This window comes from Lepidochelys olivacea, assembly GCF_965140295.1.
Source record: "Lepidochelys olivacea isolate rLepOli2 genome assembly, chromosome: 6".
Taxonomy (NCBI): Eukaryota; Metazoa; Chordata; order Testudines; family Cheloniidae; genus Lepidochelys; species Lepidochelys olivacea.
The window spans coordinates 63,100,722-63,119,577 of record NC_140416.1 but is presented as its reverse complement, the minus strand read 5'-3'; the positions used below and the strand labels follow the sequence as shown (position 1 = coordinate 63,119,577).

Sequence of the window (18,856 nt, the reverse complement as noted above, 5' to 3'; positions counted from 1 at the left end):
GTACGTCCAAGTCAGTTAACCCCACCTTGCTCTCTCTCCTTTCTGGAGCGAGAAGGATCCTTTGTTACCAGGGACATGTGGGCAGCTGGAGAAACAACCAAATCAGAGATATTTTCATTGTCTTTGAATTTAAACAATGTAGTATTCATGGAGCCAATGATAACTTAGAACACACACTTCTGTTTAAAAAAAATGTAACTAATGCTCTTAAACAGAACATTTAAAACCATGACAAGAGATCAGGGGAAAAAACTTTGTTTTTTCAGTTTCTTTCATGCATTTTGATGGGACTTGGTGTATAGGGCATTTAGACTATCCCCAACATGGTGAGTCTATACAGTTTCCTCTCTTTGTGACAGTCTCTTTCATAGCAAAAAGAAAAGGAGTACTTGTGGCACCTTAGAGACTAACCAATTTATTAGAGCATAAGCTTTCGTGAGCTACAGCTCACTTCATAGCAACACTTCAATAATACAAATATGGGGGACAGATTTTCAAAGGTATTTAGGGCCTAGTGGAATTTACAAAAGTGCTTAGGCACCCAGCTTCCTTTGACTTCAAGTCTTGTGATTTCATAGTCACACAGGACTGGATTTCAATTCTTCAAGTTATTGGGAGTCAGGCACCTAACCTGCTTAGGTGCTTTTGTGAATCCCACTAGGTGCCTATCTGCATATTGAGGCACCTAAATACCTTTGTAAATCTGACCTTATGCAACTATAAAAAAAAATTGGCAGGGGGAAGCCTGGGGCAAGTGTAGGACCGGAAGCTACTTTGAGTAGATTATTTTTTAAAAAATTGACTCAAGTCCAAAGTGTCCCTTTAAGAAAAAATAGAGAAACTGGAAAAAATAAAGCAAAAAAAGTCGGATTCTTACATCCAATTAGTAGACTCAGTTCATAGTCCATCGGAACATACACCCCCACCCCAATATTGCCGTCTCACTTCTTCTTTCCTGGAAGGGACTGTCTCTTACGGAAGGAAGCCCAGTTTTGGGTTGTTTGTTTCCCCCCAACACCTTTCCAGAAGCCCTCTTGCCAGGCTTGAGTCTAAGTGTAATCTCTGATATAAAGACCATAAGAACAGCCATACTGGGTCAGACCAATCAATGATCCATCTATCCCAGTATCCTGTCTTCCGACAGTGGCCAGTGCCAAATGCTTCAGAGGGAATAAACAGAACAGGGCAATTATTGAGTGATTCATCCCATCATCCCAGCATTTGGCAGTCACAGGCTAGAGCCACCCAGAACATGTTGTTACATGCCATTGGGGCATGAGAGAACTTACTCCTGCCATACAGTTAACCATTGTCATTGCCCTGCTCGACCTCAGGGCTAACCAAATTCAGGCCTACTATCAGTGGATGCCACTCCCACTTGAACATGCATATTTTGTCTGAGTTAAATCTTAGGGCACATGATACAAATTTTTATTCTTGATTTAATTCCTTTCACATTAATAGGTGACAGCCATGTTTCATTGTTTAATGAAGTGCTTCAAGCTACCACATTTTTTCTTCCAGACTCCATGATATTAATTTTGATTCCTCTGCCATCTGTTTGCCAGAATCAGAGTTGCAATAGCTCTTGCTGCATTGGATGTTGAGTGCCCAGGAGAGAAAGCAGCTAGGAGAGAAAATGACCCATCGTAGAGTGTGCTATTTTCCAGGAGATGTAAATGCAGGGTTTAGCGTGAGAGGGAGGGAAGGGAAAAGAGCAGACACAAAGCTGAAAGTGAAGTATTATAAGCATCCCTCTTCCCCTGACCTTTAGGTGAGAGACCTATTTATAGTTATTCAGAGATATCGACCGCCATGACAACCCAAGGTTAGGAAGGTGCATAAGAAGCTTGTTCTTGAGTGGATGCCAATCTTAGTTAATTAGGCTTCTTTGGGCACTGAAAATTGATGAGGGCAAGGTATCTCTTTTGGTTACTAGCAGTGCCATCTGCACAACATCCCCACCAGCTGCTGTTTTAGAATGGATGATAGATACAGCCTTCTCAAGAGTACAATTGTGTGGAGCAGAATTCTGAATCAGAGATTTGGTCCATGCATTGTTATGTGTGTATAAATAAAGCTGACTGTAGTTATGCAAAATCCTTGGGAAAAAAATCACTGCACATAGGAGACATATTAGCCACATGCGGGACCGTAAACAGACATGAAGGGATGGCTACACATCTACACTCAGGGCAGCTGAAATATTTGGCCTTTGCCCTTGAGTATCAACACACCAGGGACCTATATTATACCAGGCCTGCGCAATAGTAAAGAGAGCAAGGAACTTTCCCTCTTATCCACTGCTCAGGGGCTGAGCATAATCGTTTTTGCACATGGGGGAAATACAGTCTGCGCTGAGTTAGTGCCTTCAGCAGTGCTAGCCTCCCCAGTGGATGTGTAAAAGCAGGGCTCTGCTTGCCTCTCTCAGTAGCCAAGAGAGCTGGCCCCACACAGAGGAAAGCACATTTCAGGCTTTCAAAAAGCGTAGAATGCAAATCATACTGTCCATAAGCTACTGGAGGTACAATGCTTTTTTAGCTTCTGTAGGGCAATATACTTCCACCTCATCCATCCATCTTAGGTACTTCTATGTCCTGCATCATTGTATCTGAGCACCTCACAAGCTTTAATGTATTTATCCTGACTGCACCCCTGTGAAGTAGAAAAGTGCTATTATCCCATTTTATTCTCTATTGAGGGCTGTGGCCAAGAATGCACAAGCTCCCTGATCTACATTCAGAGCTTATTATTTAGCCCACTTTAACTGAAGGGGGCTCAGAAACATGAACGTTTCAGAAAACTGAATAAGCAGGATGGCAATGCTTGGGGTCATTTGCTGCTGCCAGGGGACATGACCAGCTGCTAAATAGAGGCTGGATAAATGGAGTTACAACATGCAACACCACACACTGATTAAGACAAAAATGTTGAATGACTTAAATGAACTACTTTTTCAAAAGCTAACAACTGCTAGGGAAAATGGTCTTACTTCAGAATTTCAAAGGAAACATTCAGCTCCATATTCTTCCTTAGCTTCATTGCCACAGGAAGGATGGGAGGATTTTAAGTCCCTACTCACTAGAAATAGTCAGATTTGAGGGAGTTTCCACCAGCTCCATCCATGTTGGCGCTGTTCCTACACTCTTACCTGTTTCTTCATTTTTGCTCAGCTCTGCTCTCTCTTCCGTTCTTGCTGCAGGAATGGAGGGAACGCTGATGTCTCTCTTCCCGGTGGTGCTACTGCACCCTCTGGCTTGAAGTAGTAATAACAAACACCAAGTAGCTGGCTTCCATCATCAGCATCCCCACTATAAAACTTGTTCCAACTCTCATCTCTTCCAGGATACTGGGCTAGATGGATCATTTTGTCTTGACCCAGTATGGCTGTTCTTATGTGGTGCTACCCTATGGTGCAATGCATAGGATGAACTGGTGTTCTATTGGCTCACCTTTCTCCCCAATATTTCCATGGAAGTCATAAAAGAGGAACCCTATGAAGGCCAAATTTGGGGAGAAAGTTTGAACTGATCTTTGTTATGATGATGTTGTTTTAATAAAACCAAAGCCCAGGAAAGGAGGCGAGTTGGCACTTACCCTACCATACTGAGTGGATTAGTTTTTAGCATAGGCTTCCTCACTCCCTTCCTGAGTCAGACACACACAATGAAAGAGTATGTGAAGAGGAGATAATGAATGTGGGATACAGAATGAGGAAGATGAGTCAGTCAGTGGAGGGGGAATGAGTAGACAGAACGTTGGAGGGAGGGAGGAAGAGGGAATAGATGCAGGAGAGCCTGCACTCAAAGTTTTTAAACTAACTTTGGTGTTTGTTCCACATCTGGAAAAAATTATAAGAGGATACCTGACTGCAAGGTGATGTCAAAGCTGATCAATTGCACATTTTTGTTGCTGGTGGCCTCAATCAACAAGCAGTACCCTATCAATGAAGAGACAGGCCCAAACTGTTTGCATTTATTTTTCCGAACAATTTAAGTAAAGTCTGCAAGTTAGGTTTTCTTGCACTTGTTTCCTGCCAAATTGCCAATGTGGCCCATGGTACGTAAAATTTGTGAACCTCCAGCTCTGCTTGAAAGTGGACATGGGTGGGGGAAACTCACTGAGAAGCAGTAACCTTTGTCCCTCAATTCTAGCTCCAGTAAAAATGGACTTTACAATGGAAAGATGGCAGCCAGTTCTCTTAGCAAGATTCCATAGGTCTTACCCAGTCAGGTCCTGGCATACACTACTGCTGCCCAAAGAGCTCCCTTGTGGTAACTATTTCTCTGTTGGAATAAAATAGATTTCCCTTTTCACTATCCACCTTTTGGGGATGCCATGGATCTAGCCATTAAAAATGTGGTGGAGAAGTAACCCTCTTGTCAGGACAAATTTTACTTAAAGTGCTACCCGACTCACCAGTGGATGCAGTGAGGAAGGGCCAGGAAAGGAGGCTTTGTCTTTAGGAAGTTTCAAACAATAGAAAAAACCAACAAAATCAATAGAAAATGGTTTTAGAAGAGCCTTTAAAATGAGTTTTATTGTCAGAATTTTACAAGTTGCCTTTAGAGGCTTCATACAAGAACTCTGTTGCAAAACTCTAATAAATAGTCTGCCCCAAGTCCCAATTTTTTTTTTAAAATAAAATAAAAACCAAACCAGACGTAAAAATAGAAGAGAATAAGCAAGACTTCAGGATGCTCAGGGATGTCAGCAATATTTCTGATTTACAAATAATATCAGGCATTATACAAATCTCCTTCATACAAGTCATTTTTTAAAAAATAACAGGACATTCTCAACCTTTACAAAAGCACTCCAGAAATAGTTCCAAATAGATTCATTTCCATGACAAAACATCATCAGAGAAGAATTCCATGGGGATTATCACCACAAATTAAGCTTTAGGTCAAAGTGTAGCAAGTTCCTGTGTAGTAGGATCAAAGAGCAAGAAAAAGTGCATCAGAGAGAGCTTGGAAGATTCTCACTGATGATTTCTTTTGAGAGAGTGGGTGACTGCGGAAGAAGGGGAGGCTATTCCTGAAATGGACAAATAATACAATGTTACTTGTATAAGGCAATGTGTGTTTCAATGTGAGGGTGTTAGTGGATGCACACAGAGAAGGGCAAAGATGATACTTCACTGCATATGGCTTGCATCAATATCTGTGCAGGTTGTAGTATGAGTTATATTGTGACACCAAAAAAGTATTTCTAGAGAGGTGACATTTTATGGCAAGTTTATAGCTCCTTCAAAGAAAAACAAGTTAATCCTCCTGATGCCAGGCAAGCAGAGAAATCTTATGCTAGCCAGTTGCCCTGGGAAATCCAGACGTCAGAGAGGCAAAAGTTAAAATACTGCTTCCTTCTTTGTCCCACTACTTAAGGAAGGGGACAAAGTCTCTAACTACAGCTTTATATTTCTCCATTTGCATTATCCATAACAAGGTTATTAAAGGTTTACTAATGCCAAAGACTTGCTATATAGTTGAGATTAATAAACATTTCTTCTGCCTTTTTTATTCGAAAAGTTCTATGACCAAGCTGGGTGGGGAGGGAAGGGCAAGTGCAATGACATGGCATATATGGTGTATTAGAAAATGCATACAGTTTGAAAAAAAAATCAAACACTTTACAGCTTCAGCCAAGGACCTACTATACATAGGTAGGTAATAGATCCCCAGGTAGGGGAGGGACAGAGACAATGCTTACGCAGAAGTACAGCAGTTATTCTCTCAGTCAGCCTGATGCAGTGTGCCATTTAGCATGCCAAGTTGCACTATTCCTAAAGTACCTGGCAACCATTGTTTCCATAGGAAACAAAGGCAACTAGAAGTGCTAATGCAAGGACATGTGTGATAATCTGACTCATCCATGGCTCAAGTGTCTAATCTCTCTTCCAATATTCTGATGCGGATTGTACTGTACCATACACTATGGGCATATGTTCTGTATAACATATGTGAAGATAGCACTAGTGATCAAGCACAAATCATTCAGGAGACACCTAAAACATTTTTTTTACACCCCCTTGTCTGTGGCATACTTCAGAAAACAATGTAAGGAAAGCAGCAAAATAAACGTTTCTTTCTAGTTTCCTAGGAGTCATAATATTTATCAAAGCAGCAAGGAAAAGCAGATTACCTGAAACAGAGAGAAAGGAGTTAATAGAAATAAATAGAGGCAAATAGACCGAACAATTCTGGTCCAGCCTCCAAATAATTTTGTACATAACAGGTAAAGAGATAATGTGCAAAAAATAAAGACATTCACATTTTAGTAGTTCAACTTTTATTTTACCTTTTTTAAATTATTTTTTGTTTTTGTTTTTCTACAAAAGGCAGACAATGATTGTTGATCTGCGATTGTTCTGAGTGCGTGCAGAGGCGCAAAAAGGGGTCATCAGAGTACACAGGACGGGGAAGTGCTCTGACTATACTTTCACATATCATGATTAAGGTGGCATTAAAGCTAAGTCCCACTAACAATTATTTATAACTGATGTTTTCCTTCCCCATTTACTGTTCTCAGTTCATATCAATCGTGTTGAAAACCCATTCAGTGAATTTCTTCAGTTTCTCAGATGCACTCTGGGACTCCTCCTGTAACCGTAAGTTGTCTTCTCGCAAATGTTGCACTTCTGCCTGAAGATTGGCTTTGTCTTCTTTTTCCTAAGGGATGAGAAAGAATATGAGAGCTCAATGGTGATGCCTGGTCACATTTCCTGCTCTTGTCAACAAGGAGGACTCCATCCTACAGAGGTATTATATAGTTTTGTTTCCCCACTTTACAAGAGCTTTAAGTGCGTAGACACTCGTGTTCCTGGCTTTAGGGTATTCTATATCCAAGGGCTGTGTCGTGACATTCTTTCCCCCTTACACTCTTTCGGCATAGATTGTTGGGATTTCTCAAGACTAAATTCTAATGTAAATGCTAGCTCTGCAAGTGATCACCTGAAAATGGTCACAATCTATTCCATGCTAATACAGACATCCTATGGTGTGACTGCTGAGGAGAACTAAGTAAGAGATGGCAAACATCTCCATGAATACTGTACTGCGTAAGAGACCTTTGACCTGAACACAGCAAGATCCTTTCTGCACAGAAGCATGTATTTCATCATTAGAAAGTAGATGTGCTAACTTTACCTCTTACTTCCTAACACCACTGTGTTTAAAAAATAAAATACCTGGACTATGATCTGAGGAAAGAAGTAAAGAAATGTAATTTTCTCAACAAAGGATGAGACTGTTACAAATTTGGGGGTGGTGGAAAAGGTTTATAACATGACTAGTACTGCCTAGCAACAACATATTTACACCCTACAGGTTTCCTGTAGAATAAATGTTTACCCGCTTTAAATCCTCTTGGAGCATCTTCAGCAAACTTTCCAGTTGGTCCACTTTGGAAGCGAGAGTAGGAGGAGACTCTTTACTGTTGGAAGCAGGAGATAAAGACAATATTGGCAGGATTTTCTGTAATCCTTCTTCACTTCTAACTCTAGGCTGGAAAACTGCTCAAAATACATGTGTGATACAGTACATTCTGAATATAGATTTTTACTTAAAAATGTTTACCACAGGCCTCGACTACTAACAGAAATGGTATGCACATGCTTAGGCAGCACAATCACTCAACGAATGGCTATTAGCAGTCACTGAAGACTCATCATTTGCTTTCTCTCTCTAACCATTAGTTACAGGATAATTACATATACCTTGGAATGAGACTGCCTTGGACACTGTTTTAAACATCTCAGATGAAAGAGAACCTTCAGAAATATGCTATTTTCACAAAGACAGAAATATACTCAGCATTTTTGTGTTTTCTCTCTCCTCTGTTTTTCTTTTGTAAAAAGTCATAAGAGATCTAAGTTTGTTGCAAATCAAAGCATCTCCATCCAGTCTTCCCTGGGTTTAGTTTAAAAAACTTACCTGTCCAATATATTTACTCACCCTGTGTAAGGCTTCATCTGTGCAGTAAGCTGGTCCTCAGTCTGATCACTATTGGAAGCAGCACTCACAGGTCTGTTGTTTTCATCACTAGCAGCAAAAAATGAGGCTCGCTGAACTGAAGAGAGAAAGAGAGAGAGAGACAAACACAATTGTAAATGTAATGATAATTTGCTTCTACATACTGGAGAATCTGCATTTGAGGATCTCAAAGCAACACAAACATTAAATATCACAACACAACACATGACTTATGTAATCAAAGTAGCAAGTTAAGATAGGTGAATGGAGGCATAGAAAAATTCAATACAACACTTGCTAAAAGTGACAAAGCAAGCTAGTGGCAGAAAGAAATAAAATCAAAGAAACCCACCTCACTGATCTACAACCTTCACCATGCAGCCCCTTTATATTGAAATGGAACCGACATTTTGAAAGGTACAAAGCCACTCGTGTAAAAGAATATAAGGTACTCCTTTCACTAAGAACTGCAGCACACACAGTGATTTGAACCTCCTGTGGCAAAAAAAGTTTTAGAGCCATCTTATGGCTTCACATAGTACTATTCGAGTAGCTTGGCAAATCATCATTTTTCCTAGAAAGAATGTATTTTCCACATCTTTATGGTTGTGAGAATTACATGGAGAAAGTGAAGAGACCCTGATCATTTTTTATTTGTTATTTTTGTTTATTGTTAATCTTTTATAACATGTTTTGAGATAAAAAAAATTGAAAAGAAATCTCCCCTCCTCCACCATTTGGTTTTTCCTTATAACTGTTTATTTATGAAGTTTTATCAAATTTACAAATCATTACCATACCATTTTTGTTTAGGGAAACACCATGAATGATACATCTCCTTTAGGCTTCCTAGCAAAAATGGTCAGACTCAAAGAAATGAAGAAGTAACGTCTCATTTGCTAGCTACTAATGGCCTCTCACTGGAAAGAGAAAAATAGTCTTCTTCTATTTGGCAAAGGTTTTATTCTGTGTTTTGAATAAGGCTAAAATTAACATGGCTGTTTTCTTTGACAGAATTTTGCCATGTCCATTTAAAAAAAAATGAAAAACTCAGGAGAACTGGATGGCTTAAGAATTTAGTAACAGCGCATGAAGGTTTTCAGTTCAGCTGTTAGTGACTAGAAACCAGCTGGGATGAGTTGGAGAGCCCTGCCTAGTTTCGAGTCAACAGGTGTCCAAAATCAGAAAAAGCACCAATTATTTATTCTAATTGGTACTTGCAAATCCCACACTGGCATTCAGCACACAGGCCACCGCATTGAGTTGACATAGAAACTGGATAATTTGTCTCTCCAGGTCAGGTTTGAAGCCCATTGGAGGAGTAGTGGGAGGAAGCTGACAATACACTGCCCATGCTTTACCTGTTCCATGAGTAGATAGAGGATTGTCAATCAGATACCTTTCACCAGAATTAATGCATACAAACTTTTAATGAAAAATAAAAGAGTGGATTCAGTGCCTAGAAAAGCGAGGAACACTAAAGTCAACTAAACTGTGAACAAGCCTAGGAGAAGAGATGGCCCATCATAGTAAATTGCACTACAATGGCGGCCTTGTTCTAATCCTTATTTGTGCATTTCACAAACCCTTTGAACAATTTCATTTCCCTCTGTGAATTAAGAAAGGATTAGAACTCTGTTCTCCAGAGGTGAATGGCAAGTACAGTAATCCATGCATCACAGAGTTCCCAGGTTAATGTCACAGCATGTTCTTACATCACTGACTGATATCAGCACTAACTAGGGAATACTGTGTGTTAGTTACTCATACTGCTGCTATTGTAGAACTAGCAGGGATACAGAAGAAAGTAGGTTACTTAACAGTAACTGCAGTTCTCAGAGTGCATTGCCTGCAGGTATCCACATTCTTGGTGTCCACGCAGCAGAACATCCAAAAAAGCAGGGATCAGTGGAACCAACTTCATGAGGTAGAACAGCATTTATGTAGAGATTTCAAAAAGTGACTTTTGATTAGAGTATCCATACAACTTTTCCCATCAGATTCTAACAATTTTAAAGTAGTTTACACTTTGAGCTAAAAATCTTTAGTGTTTCTTTAAATTCCAGTGCATCTTGGCAACATGCATTCCTCTTCAGTTTACTAGTTGTGAAGGAGATGAAAAGCACGACAGGATAAAGTGATATCCATGTGCAAGTCCATGTATTTGGAGGTATGCTAAGGGGAGAATACCAATGGAAAGGCATGTGCCAGCAAGGCAGACTTTCCAAATTACTTTGGCAATGCACTTCAACTATAATACAGAAACTTCTTTCTAGTGCAATCTGCAGTCATTAAAGTGACTGCACTCTTTTCCACCACTGCTTGGCTTCACTCTGCACTTTCATGCCAGATGGCTGTCCATGCCTGCTGTGGTCTTTGTGACTGGTCTGTATTAATGAAAAGTATTCAGTTACACAGAAATGCAGTGAAATAATTTTGTTTCAGCTATAGTACTGAAACCTGCAGCGTGATTCAAATGTAAAGAAATGGCATCTGAATATTATATGCAAACATATATTAGGCTGTTGCAATTTGGATTGCATTTTCAAAAGAACTTGGACTTCAGAGTAGAAGAGAAGCTAAGAAATGGAAAAAATATCAGAATTAAAAAACCATCCTTAGTGAGGTATATAGTAGCATATAAGCTTTCCAAGTCAAGTATTTTGAATACTTACCCTCAAAGGCTTTGGCAGCATCTACCAAGTTTGACCAGTCCAGGTCGGAGGCAGAATCAGGCAAGGGCATAAGACCCGGGTCTGGCATGGGCTGCTTTCTCTGATCCTGGATGTCTGTGAGGGAGCTGTCTGAGGCAGAGAACTCTCCTGGAGCAATGCAGAACAAAAATTAAATAATCAAAAATTCAGCCATTTCCCTCACAGAAAGTTTCTTCATTTCCAGATAATAAAGAACTGAATCCCTATTCCTTGCTTTTCTGGGATGTAGTTTTTCAAAGCTGCACATACGCCATTAAGAGCAGCAGTGAGACTGATCAGCCACGTCATTCTGCAAGTTAGCTCTTTGGGGACTGTGTTAACCTCTCACCCTCAGATTCAGTTCTTTCCAACATGCCCAAGATCTGCAGACCAGCACTTGGAAATCCAGGCTCTTATCTGACATTGTACTCTGCAGATTTTTGTACCCCAACAGCTCATGTCTCGTCATGGGCCTGATAAGCGTTAGAAGATTCAGCAGTCTGCAGGCTTTAGGACAGCATCCCTGAACACTTTCTCTCATGGAATTAAAGGAAAATGAAATCTGAAATATTTGTAACCACTGACAAAATTATTTGTTTCAAAGTTGTTAACTGGATTGTCAGATAAATCAGAATATTTCTAGCTCATGTTTTCCCCTCCACATAATATGAAGAGCTGCCTTGAGGATGCAGTTGTTATTAATATGTTTAAAATTAACAAAATTATGAGTGAATGGAAGGTAACAAATATTGGATAGCATTAAATATCCAGTTCTATTTAAACTCTCTCTCACCAAGGGCATGTAAATAAGGAAGACAATGTATGGGTCACTCAAATGTTTGGGTCCTTTTATTCTGGAGGCCCAAATTTTACAGAAAACTGAAAATTCCATTTTGTGACGATTGAATAAAACCCCTGCTTTACAATAAGAGTCTTGACATTTCCATTTCAGTGCAAAGTAGAGAATGACAGAGCAGCCAAGCTTCTTTTGGAAAATACAGAGGTCTAAATGAAAGGAGACCCTGAATAGCCTGCTCTCTTTTACACCCACAGGGCATACAGGCACTCTTTCCACAAGTCAGTTACAAATGTAATTCAGTCTAAAAATATATTTTAGTACCTATGGAGAGAAGAAGTAAAGGGAGCTTCATCCCTCCCACCTCACGATGAGAATTATGTTAAACAGCAGCAACTATTTACAAAAATGTCAACTTCAATACTGATTGAAGAGTTGACTTCAATAGTTTTGATGTCTAGGAATGAGAGGCAGCTGAAAATTATGTAGATATTTTTTCCAGCATAGTCACCAGTTGAAGAAAATGTATTCTATGACTCTGATGACAATCAATGGACAAACAGTATTCCCTGTGATGCAGGGGGCAGTTTCTTTTCCCAGTTATATGGTTGGGGTGAGGTACGTTAAATAATACTGTGCTTTAATTCCTGGCACCTTATTTTAACAGCAACAGTTATGGTAAAACTAGTACTCCTAGTGACAGATAAACACAGATTTGGAAAGAGCAGGGCGATATACTAGGAGCCAGAATTTCCTGCATCTACAACCAGTCCATTATTTGTACTCTGGTTATCTGTTTTTTGGAGTAGAGAGTTTGGGTTTTTTAGGCTAACCCGAGTCCCTTGGTGCACTGAAGGCTCCTTTGGCATTTGCCTGCTTGATCCAGTCTGTCATCTTTTTTTTAAATTCTGATCATCACATTATTTGAATTTCAGACCTGCTTCTGCATGCCTGTCAGGTCACTACATCAGTGTGGGCAGTGCTGCAGCTCAAAATTCAAGCTGGAGAAGATCAGAGACAACATTCTAATACTGAGAATTGGGGAAGGAGATTCAGTGCTTCAGCTAGGATAAAAGAGGACTTCCCCAAAGAGCGAGGAGGATAGGCAGCTACTTCTCCCCTCCAACTCAGGAGTACGCAAGCTTCCATTGTTTCCCCTGGTACTGTGTAGGGGGATAGGTAGGGCTGCAGAAGCATTCTCCCCTCCTTTCTTTATCATACAATTCATATTTGATCAACTCACTAAATTTGGCAAAGAATGTCCTGCAGAATAAAAAACTGGAGCCTCCATTCTTGGGAAACTGTAGTCCTCTTATGGGTCTCCTCAGCTGCTCTGATATATACTAAACACTCCTAGGCTCCAGAGTGAAATTGACTAAAATCCCCACCTTTGAAGAGTTGGCAAGTGTTTTAGGTCCAGAGAAATGGCACATACTATAACCAACTATGCTAAAAGTTAAAAGCAAAAATGCAAATCAAAGAACTACCAACTCCTGTAGTTTTGTTTTAAGTGCTTAAATATCTCTGGATTGAGTTGAACCTACTGGTATTATAACACTCATTCTTTTACCTAACATCACAGTATGGATGAACAGAAACAGGTGTACTTCTCCAAAAGACATTATGGAGCATTTTTACACTGAGAGACCTATTGAATTATTTCTCCCAGTGAAGGTTAAATATTCAGAAAACATACAATTACACATTTAAGTAAGCAGTGCAGTAGGAATCTGTGTAAAATCCCACCCACCCTCACCCCTGTCAGCAGCAATGGATTCAGCACAATGTAATCCACATTATACTGCATAAAATTACTGATGCTCTTCACTGCAGTAACAAGGGCATTTGCAGTATCATCTACACATTTTTTTAAAACTAAGTAAGGTAACTTTTTCCAGTTACCTGTTTAATGCTTGATCAAATTGCTTAAGTAAATCCAAACTCTGCAGTGTGTAGTGCAAGGATTTGAATTCAGGATCACTTGGTGCATTAAAAATTTATTAAGTGCTTTAATACCTCCAAATGTCCACTGGCATTCATCCACCTCAGTGGTCTTCATTGTCAGTGGTACTTTGAGCCTACTACACGTTAAAACGGGAGACACCAGAAGTAGGCAATAGTTACTTGTATAACACACAGGACGGGATCTTTGGACCAACGAGTCTTGATTCCTGCTTTTGGCAGTGGTGAAAACATGATGCTAAAGAAAAAGGCAAACTTCCCCACTCCTTCCCCCAAAACTATTTACCTGGCCTATTATGCAGTGCTGTACCCATTTGGGGGTGGGGGGAGGAGGATCCAGCTTACATTCTGAGACATGGGATTTGACTCCCCTTACTTTAGCAAAATCAAGATGCAATTAACAAATAGCCAGACAACTGTTTTTTGTTAAAGTAATTGTAATGGCATCTCTCCTTAACTGTAATTAGGCTGGACATATACTTACCATGTAATGACTTCATTCCTAAAGTGTATGATGGCCTTCGTAAGGGTAGTGACTTGGGGAGAGAAGGATATGTGCTACTGAACAGGACATCATTTGGCAGGGCTTGGTCCAAAAGCGAGGCCCGCGAGGTGAAGAAGTGTTCCCTTTGACCACTGTAAATACTCTCATCTGACAAAGTCCTCTGCAAGGCACGCTTTGTGGTAGGAGTGCTAGGGAACGGAGACTGAGAAGAGGGAAAGGTGTGACTATACATTCTTAAGAGGACATCAGTACACAGTAACATTTCAAACATACACTACATTTGTTTATTAAAGCAATCTATATTTGTAAAAATAAGCAGGCTTTAACATACCCAATCTTCGTCAAACTGGCTGGGACAAAGTACTACATGAACAGCTCTGTCTAGATGAACATTAAGTCTAGATGTCCTATTAGATCTTTGCCATCTCTAATTTCTATTTCTATCATTCAACAGACATCTTGTAGGATATCTAACCTCAAAAAACTCATGTATTCTGTAAATTAGCTCCAGACCATGTGTACTAGGGAAAATGTTTACAGAAGCAAGTTAAGTGATATCTAAAACAAAGAGTTCTGCCTCTTGTGCTATCTTCCACACTCTCTGGCTAAGATGTCAATTGGCTACAAGCTCCATGTAACAGAACAATGAGGAAAGTCTGACAAACTAAAATCCTTCGGAGAGCTCTGAGAAAAAATGAACAAAACAAAAACAGTTCCACTAATCGAAATTCCTAGAGCAGACATGATTAAGTTGATTAATTTTGGAGAGCTGCTCTCTTGCACAGAGAAATACTTATCTGTTCACATAAATAAAAAGTTATTTAACCAGACAGTATTCTATTTCTGTGATTAAAACCCACACTGAAGGGTGGGACAGAAGCGGGGAGGAGGAGAAAGGTTATTGCTTCTGTACATTGGAGGACAATCTGCCAAAATGAAATATGGTTTTACCAAAAAGATCAGAAGCCCCTGCTAAAAGCTGCGGCAAGTTTTGTAGTTATGGATAAAGAACCGGAAATGTAGCTAAAACGTTTTTAAACGTTTTATGGATTAGGGACCCAATTTTATGGGTTTTCAGGGGCTTTTGCACAGATTATTTAGGTTAATCTTTCTAGCTACCCAATGGGACTCAGTGCTCAGGCTAGAAGATACCATCAGAGATGCTTAGTTTTGCAGTTCTCAAACTGTGGATTTGTGTCGCCAGAGATAACATGCTTGTTAACAGCAAAAATGTTTTTAAATAAATAAATAAATATATAGGGGTGAGAAATAGTTAAACAATTTAAAATGTCTGTCTGGTGATGTTCTCCTCCTCATACAGCATGGCAAGAAAATCCTCCAAATATTAATGATTAACCTGTTGAATTGAAGACAGTTCACCTCCCAATGACTTCACAATATCTGCTACAATTACAGTTGGTAAATGAAATAACCAATCATTCATTTTCTGATATACTGTAAAACTAATCTGAAAAGTTTTCAAAATAAATCACTTTAAAAACGTACAGTGTGTACCTTCTAAAAATGAAGCCGACATCTATCTGAGTTGTGAAGAATATGTATTAAGGTTATAACAACCAACAAGAATGCACTTTTATGTAGAAATCCATGATTAAATCGAGTCTTCCTGACTAGTGATTTAAATTGTGATTTTTTAAATCAATTTGATTTAACTCAGATCCACTCTGAGAAAACCACTCTGTTTTCTCCTTTTGGGACCAAAAGCCCAGCTGGCAGTTTCTTGTCGTGACCCAGCCAAGCCCCACAATACTTGTCCCTAGCAGAAGAGGGAAAAAAAGAAGCCATTGTCACCATCAGGCACTGCTCAACCGAGGAACATCTGCAGTGCTCCTTGTGTTAAACATCCCAGAGTAGAAACACTTGCAGCCTCGAATATTAGAAACTGGAAACATAATTAGCGCTGGAACTTTAGATTGTTAGGCTACTAATATTTGAATACCAGGTGGATTTAGGAAGGAGAGACAATGTGAGCAGAGAAGTGAAAAGGGAGTTAGAGCAGTGGTTCCCAAACTTGTTACGCTGCTGGTGCAGGGAAAGCCCCTGCTGGGCCGCGTCCACAGGTTCGACTGATTGCAGGCCAATGGGAGCAGCTGGAAGTGGCACGGGCTGAGGGATGTACTGGTCGCCGCTTCCAGCGGCTCCCATTGGTGTGGAGCAGCGAACTGTGGCCACTGGGAGCCGCGATCGGCCGAACTGGCGGAGGCAGCAGGTAAACAAACTGGCTCAGCCTGCCAGGGGCTTTCCCTGCACAAGTGGTGGAACAAGTTTGGGAACCACTGAGTTAGAGGAAGATGGCATGGAGGTGACGGGTGTGAAGAGAGAAGAGAAGGCGAGATGGGCAGGAGAACTGAAGATGACAGGGAGAAGGGAAGGGATGAGAAGGCAGAAAGATTAGGAGACAAAAAAACTGCCTATCCTACCAGGAAACAGGACCTCTCAATTACCAAATACAAGAAGTGCTGCAAAACAAACAAACAAACAAACAAACAAACACAAAATAAAAAGATTCAGGTAGCTAAGGAGGGCCACATTTCTTCACCTAACATGAAGTACAAATTGTGCACTGGGTAGAAATTATAATTATGTTTAAATTTTAACATTTATTTTCATTACTGGTAGATATAATAGCATTGATAAAATTGAGCAGGTCACTAGGCTGAGCTGACATACTGATCCTAGTCACCAAGAAAATGAAGGATACTGGAAAGATTGAACTCGTTGTGCATAGTCAATAAAGAAAGAAGCTCACAAAAGATACACGCTATTCATGGTCTCTGGGACAATTAACAGTTTAAATGGAATTTCTTGAAAAGACAATAGGCGCCCGTTTACAGGTCAGGAAGAGGGTGTTTCCCCTTATGCCTCCTTCCTCTTATAAACTACTATACTGTTAAAAAAAAAAAATCTTCCCCATGGCAAACTTTTTTCTCTCCAGCCTCTAAGGTAATATTTGAAAAAAAGTCTGTATATGGAATCTGGCACTTATAAGTTTTAATAAGACTTTTTGGGTTTTGACAAGCAGAGAAAGAAGCTGCAATCTCTCTCTTTTGCATGGCTGCTTTGGAAACCATTTGGGTCCTGGATGACAACCCTGAACTGTTAATCATTGGCTTAGTACACCGACACTATAGAAATCAAAACACTCTCTTGAAAATTATCTATTTTATTAGTATTTAAAAATATAAGTTATTACAATTTCTGATGAAACCTTAGGAAATTTTTCTGAATGGATTTAGTATGTATGTAAAATATTTGTTTTAGGTGTTCTCTTCAATTAAGTATGTTAGTCTCCTCAAAGGATGGCACAAAAAACTGCAACACCATTGCAACGGCTGGAATACCAAAACCATTCCTTAAGTGCTACCTTCCAGCAGTTGATAAAGCAAATGGCCAGCGTTGTGTCCATGCTAAGAATTCAGGGAAGATTAAAATTTTGGGTTCTGTTTTGTTGTTATGGATGAGAACAGGAAAGTTTCATCTGACAAACTTACAGGATGTTGTGAGGTGCTGAGCAGCTCCTGTAAAGAGGTGAATGCCATCAACTCTCCTTAGAGTTGACAGTGTTCACATTTTCCATGAGGTACACAACACTGCAGTTTCAGTTAGACTTTTATGTTGTTTTCAACAGTGATGAACAATGCTTTATGCATGGTGCACTCAGACACTAAGGAAGTGATTGGGTCCAGATCCTCAGCTGCTGTAAACTGGCATAGATCTCTGAAGTCAATGGAGCTCTGGTCCCCTGGTCTCCACCTGCCTCCTGAATTTCACTTAACAGTGACAAAAGAGGATGATCCATTTCTGTAGCATACCTTAAAATTCTTCTGGGACTCTGGCGTTGGGCTGTCAAGATCTATCAGTTTCTTCAGCTCTTCCTCAACAGTGGACTGGGATGCTCGTTTTGGTGATGCCCGTAGATCTCTGGCTGATGCACGCAACCGTGGATGGGTCATTTCATTGCCATCACTCTGGTGTCGTCTTAAAGGGAAGGGAACAGACATGTTCAGGACCCAAAGCCACTCGGGGCTGGATCTATAAACGTAATAAGCAGTAAAGCATCATCAAGATTTTCAGAGGGAAAAATGGTGTAGAGAGGGAGGATGTGGGTATGGGAAGATTAAGATAAAGTTTTGTATAATACAGTAAAGTCCCATATAAACGAAACCTGTTGAAAGCATCAACTTCCAATGCATGAAAAGTGCACCATAATAAATTTCCCTATTAAAGGGATGTACCTATTCAAAGAATGAACAAATATATAAGAACAAAAATCAATTATATAAACTAAAGTCTGTTAAATACTAGCTGAATGCTTAAACATACCAAATGTCCCGATTCTTTTTACTGGCTTCCAGTGTATAACTTGTACAAAATACTTTTTATTTTAGCTTCTATCTAGCATTCCCTTCAGTGGCCCATTGCAGTTACTGGCATCATCTGGGAATGCTGTACTTAACACCAATAATGATTTCAAAGCATCCCTAACTGCCCAGACATCTGAATCTCCACTGTAGAGGGTCAATGGTTCTGATATGCATTTTTCCAACCTCCACCTTTCAAGGTCATCTGAGACCCCAAATCACAAATCTCTTGATGCAAGTCTTAGAATGTGGGAACAAAACGAAGAATCTAAGGGACAACACACTCAGTGTTGAGGATGGTTTTTTCATTTGTTCAATTAATATTTTGAGTTTCATTTAAAAATTCTCTAAAGAAAAATCCTACAATTTAATAAAGATGAAGTCTACTGCATTCTATAGAATTTCTATAGAAATTACTTTAAAAACTTTTACAAAGTAACGAAAAATGATAACCAAGCTATAGAATTTTTAAGCCACACTATGGAATTCTAGGGTAGAGATTCTAAAGTTCTATAGAGGTCTGATCATAACATTAAATTCTATCG

General features: G+C 39.7%; 1 protein-coding gene across 4 annotated transcripts in view; it reads right to left on the bottom strand.

The window, feature by feature from the left end:
* Positions 1–5,496: 5,496 nt before the first annotated feature.
* SIPA1L1 (signal induced proliferation associated 1 like 1) overlaps positions 5,497–18,856 on the bottom strand; it is a 382,778-nt gene continuing 369,418 nt past the window's right edge. For all 4 annotated transcript variants that reach the window (XM_084631230.1, XM_084631229.1, XM_084631228.1 and 1 more), the window contains 6 exons: positions 17,763–17,928; positions 13,909–14,131; positions 10,649–10,795; positions 7,956–8,070; positions 7,353–7,434; positions 5,497–6,671 (listed from right to left, as the gene is read on the bottom strand). In XM_084631230.1, coding sequence (XP_084487356.1) covers positions 6,528–6,671; positions 7,353–7,434; positions 7,956–8,070; positions 10,649–10,795; positions 13,909–14,131; positions 17,763–17,928 — 877 coding nt within the window. In that variant the 3' untranslated portion in view covers positions 5,497–6,527. The remainder of the gene's footprint in view (positions 6,672–7,352; positions 7,435–7,955; positions 8,071–10,648; positions 10,796–13,908; positions 14,132–17,762; positions 17,929–18,856) is intronic.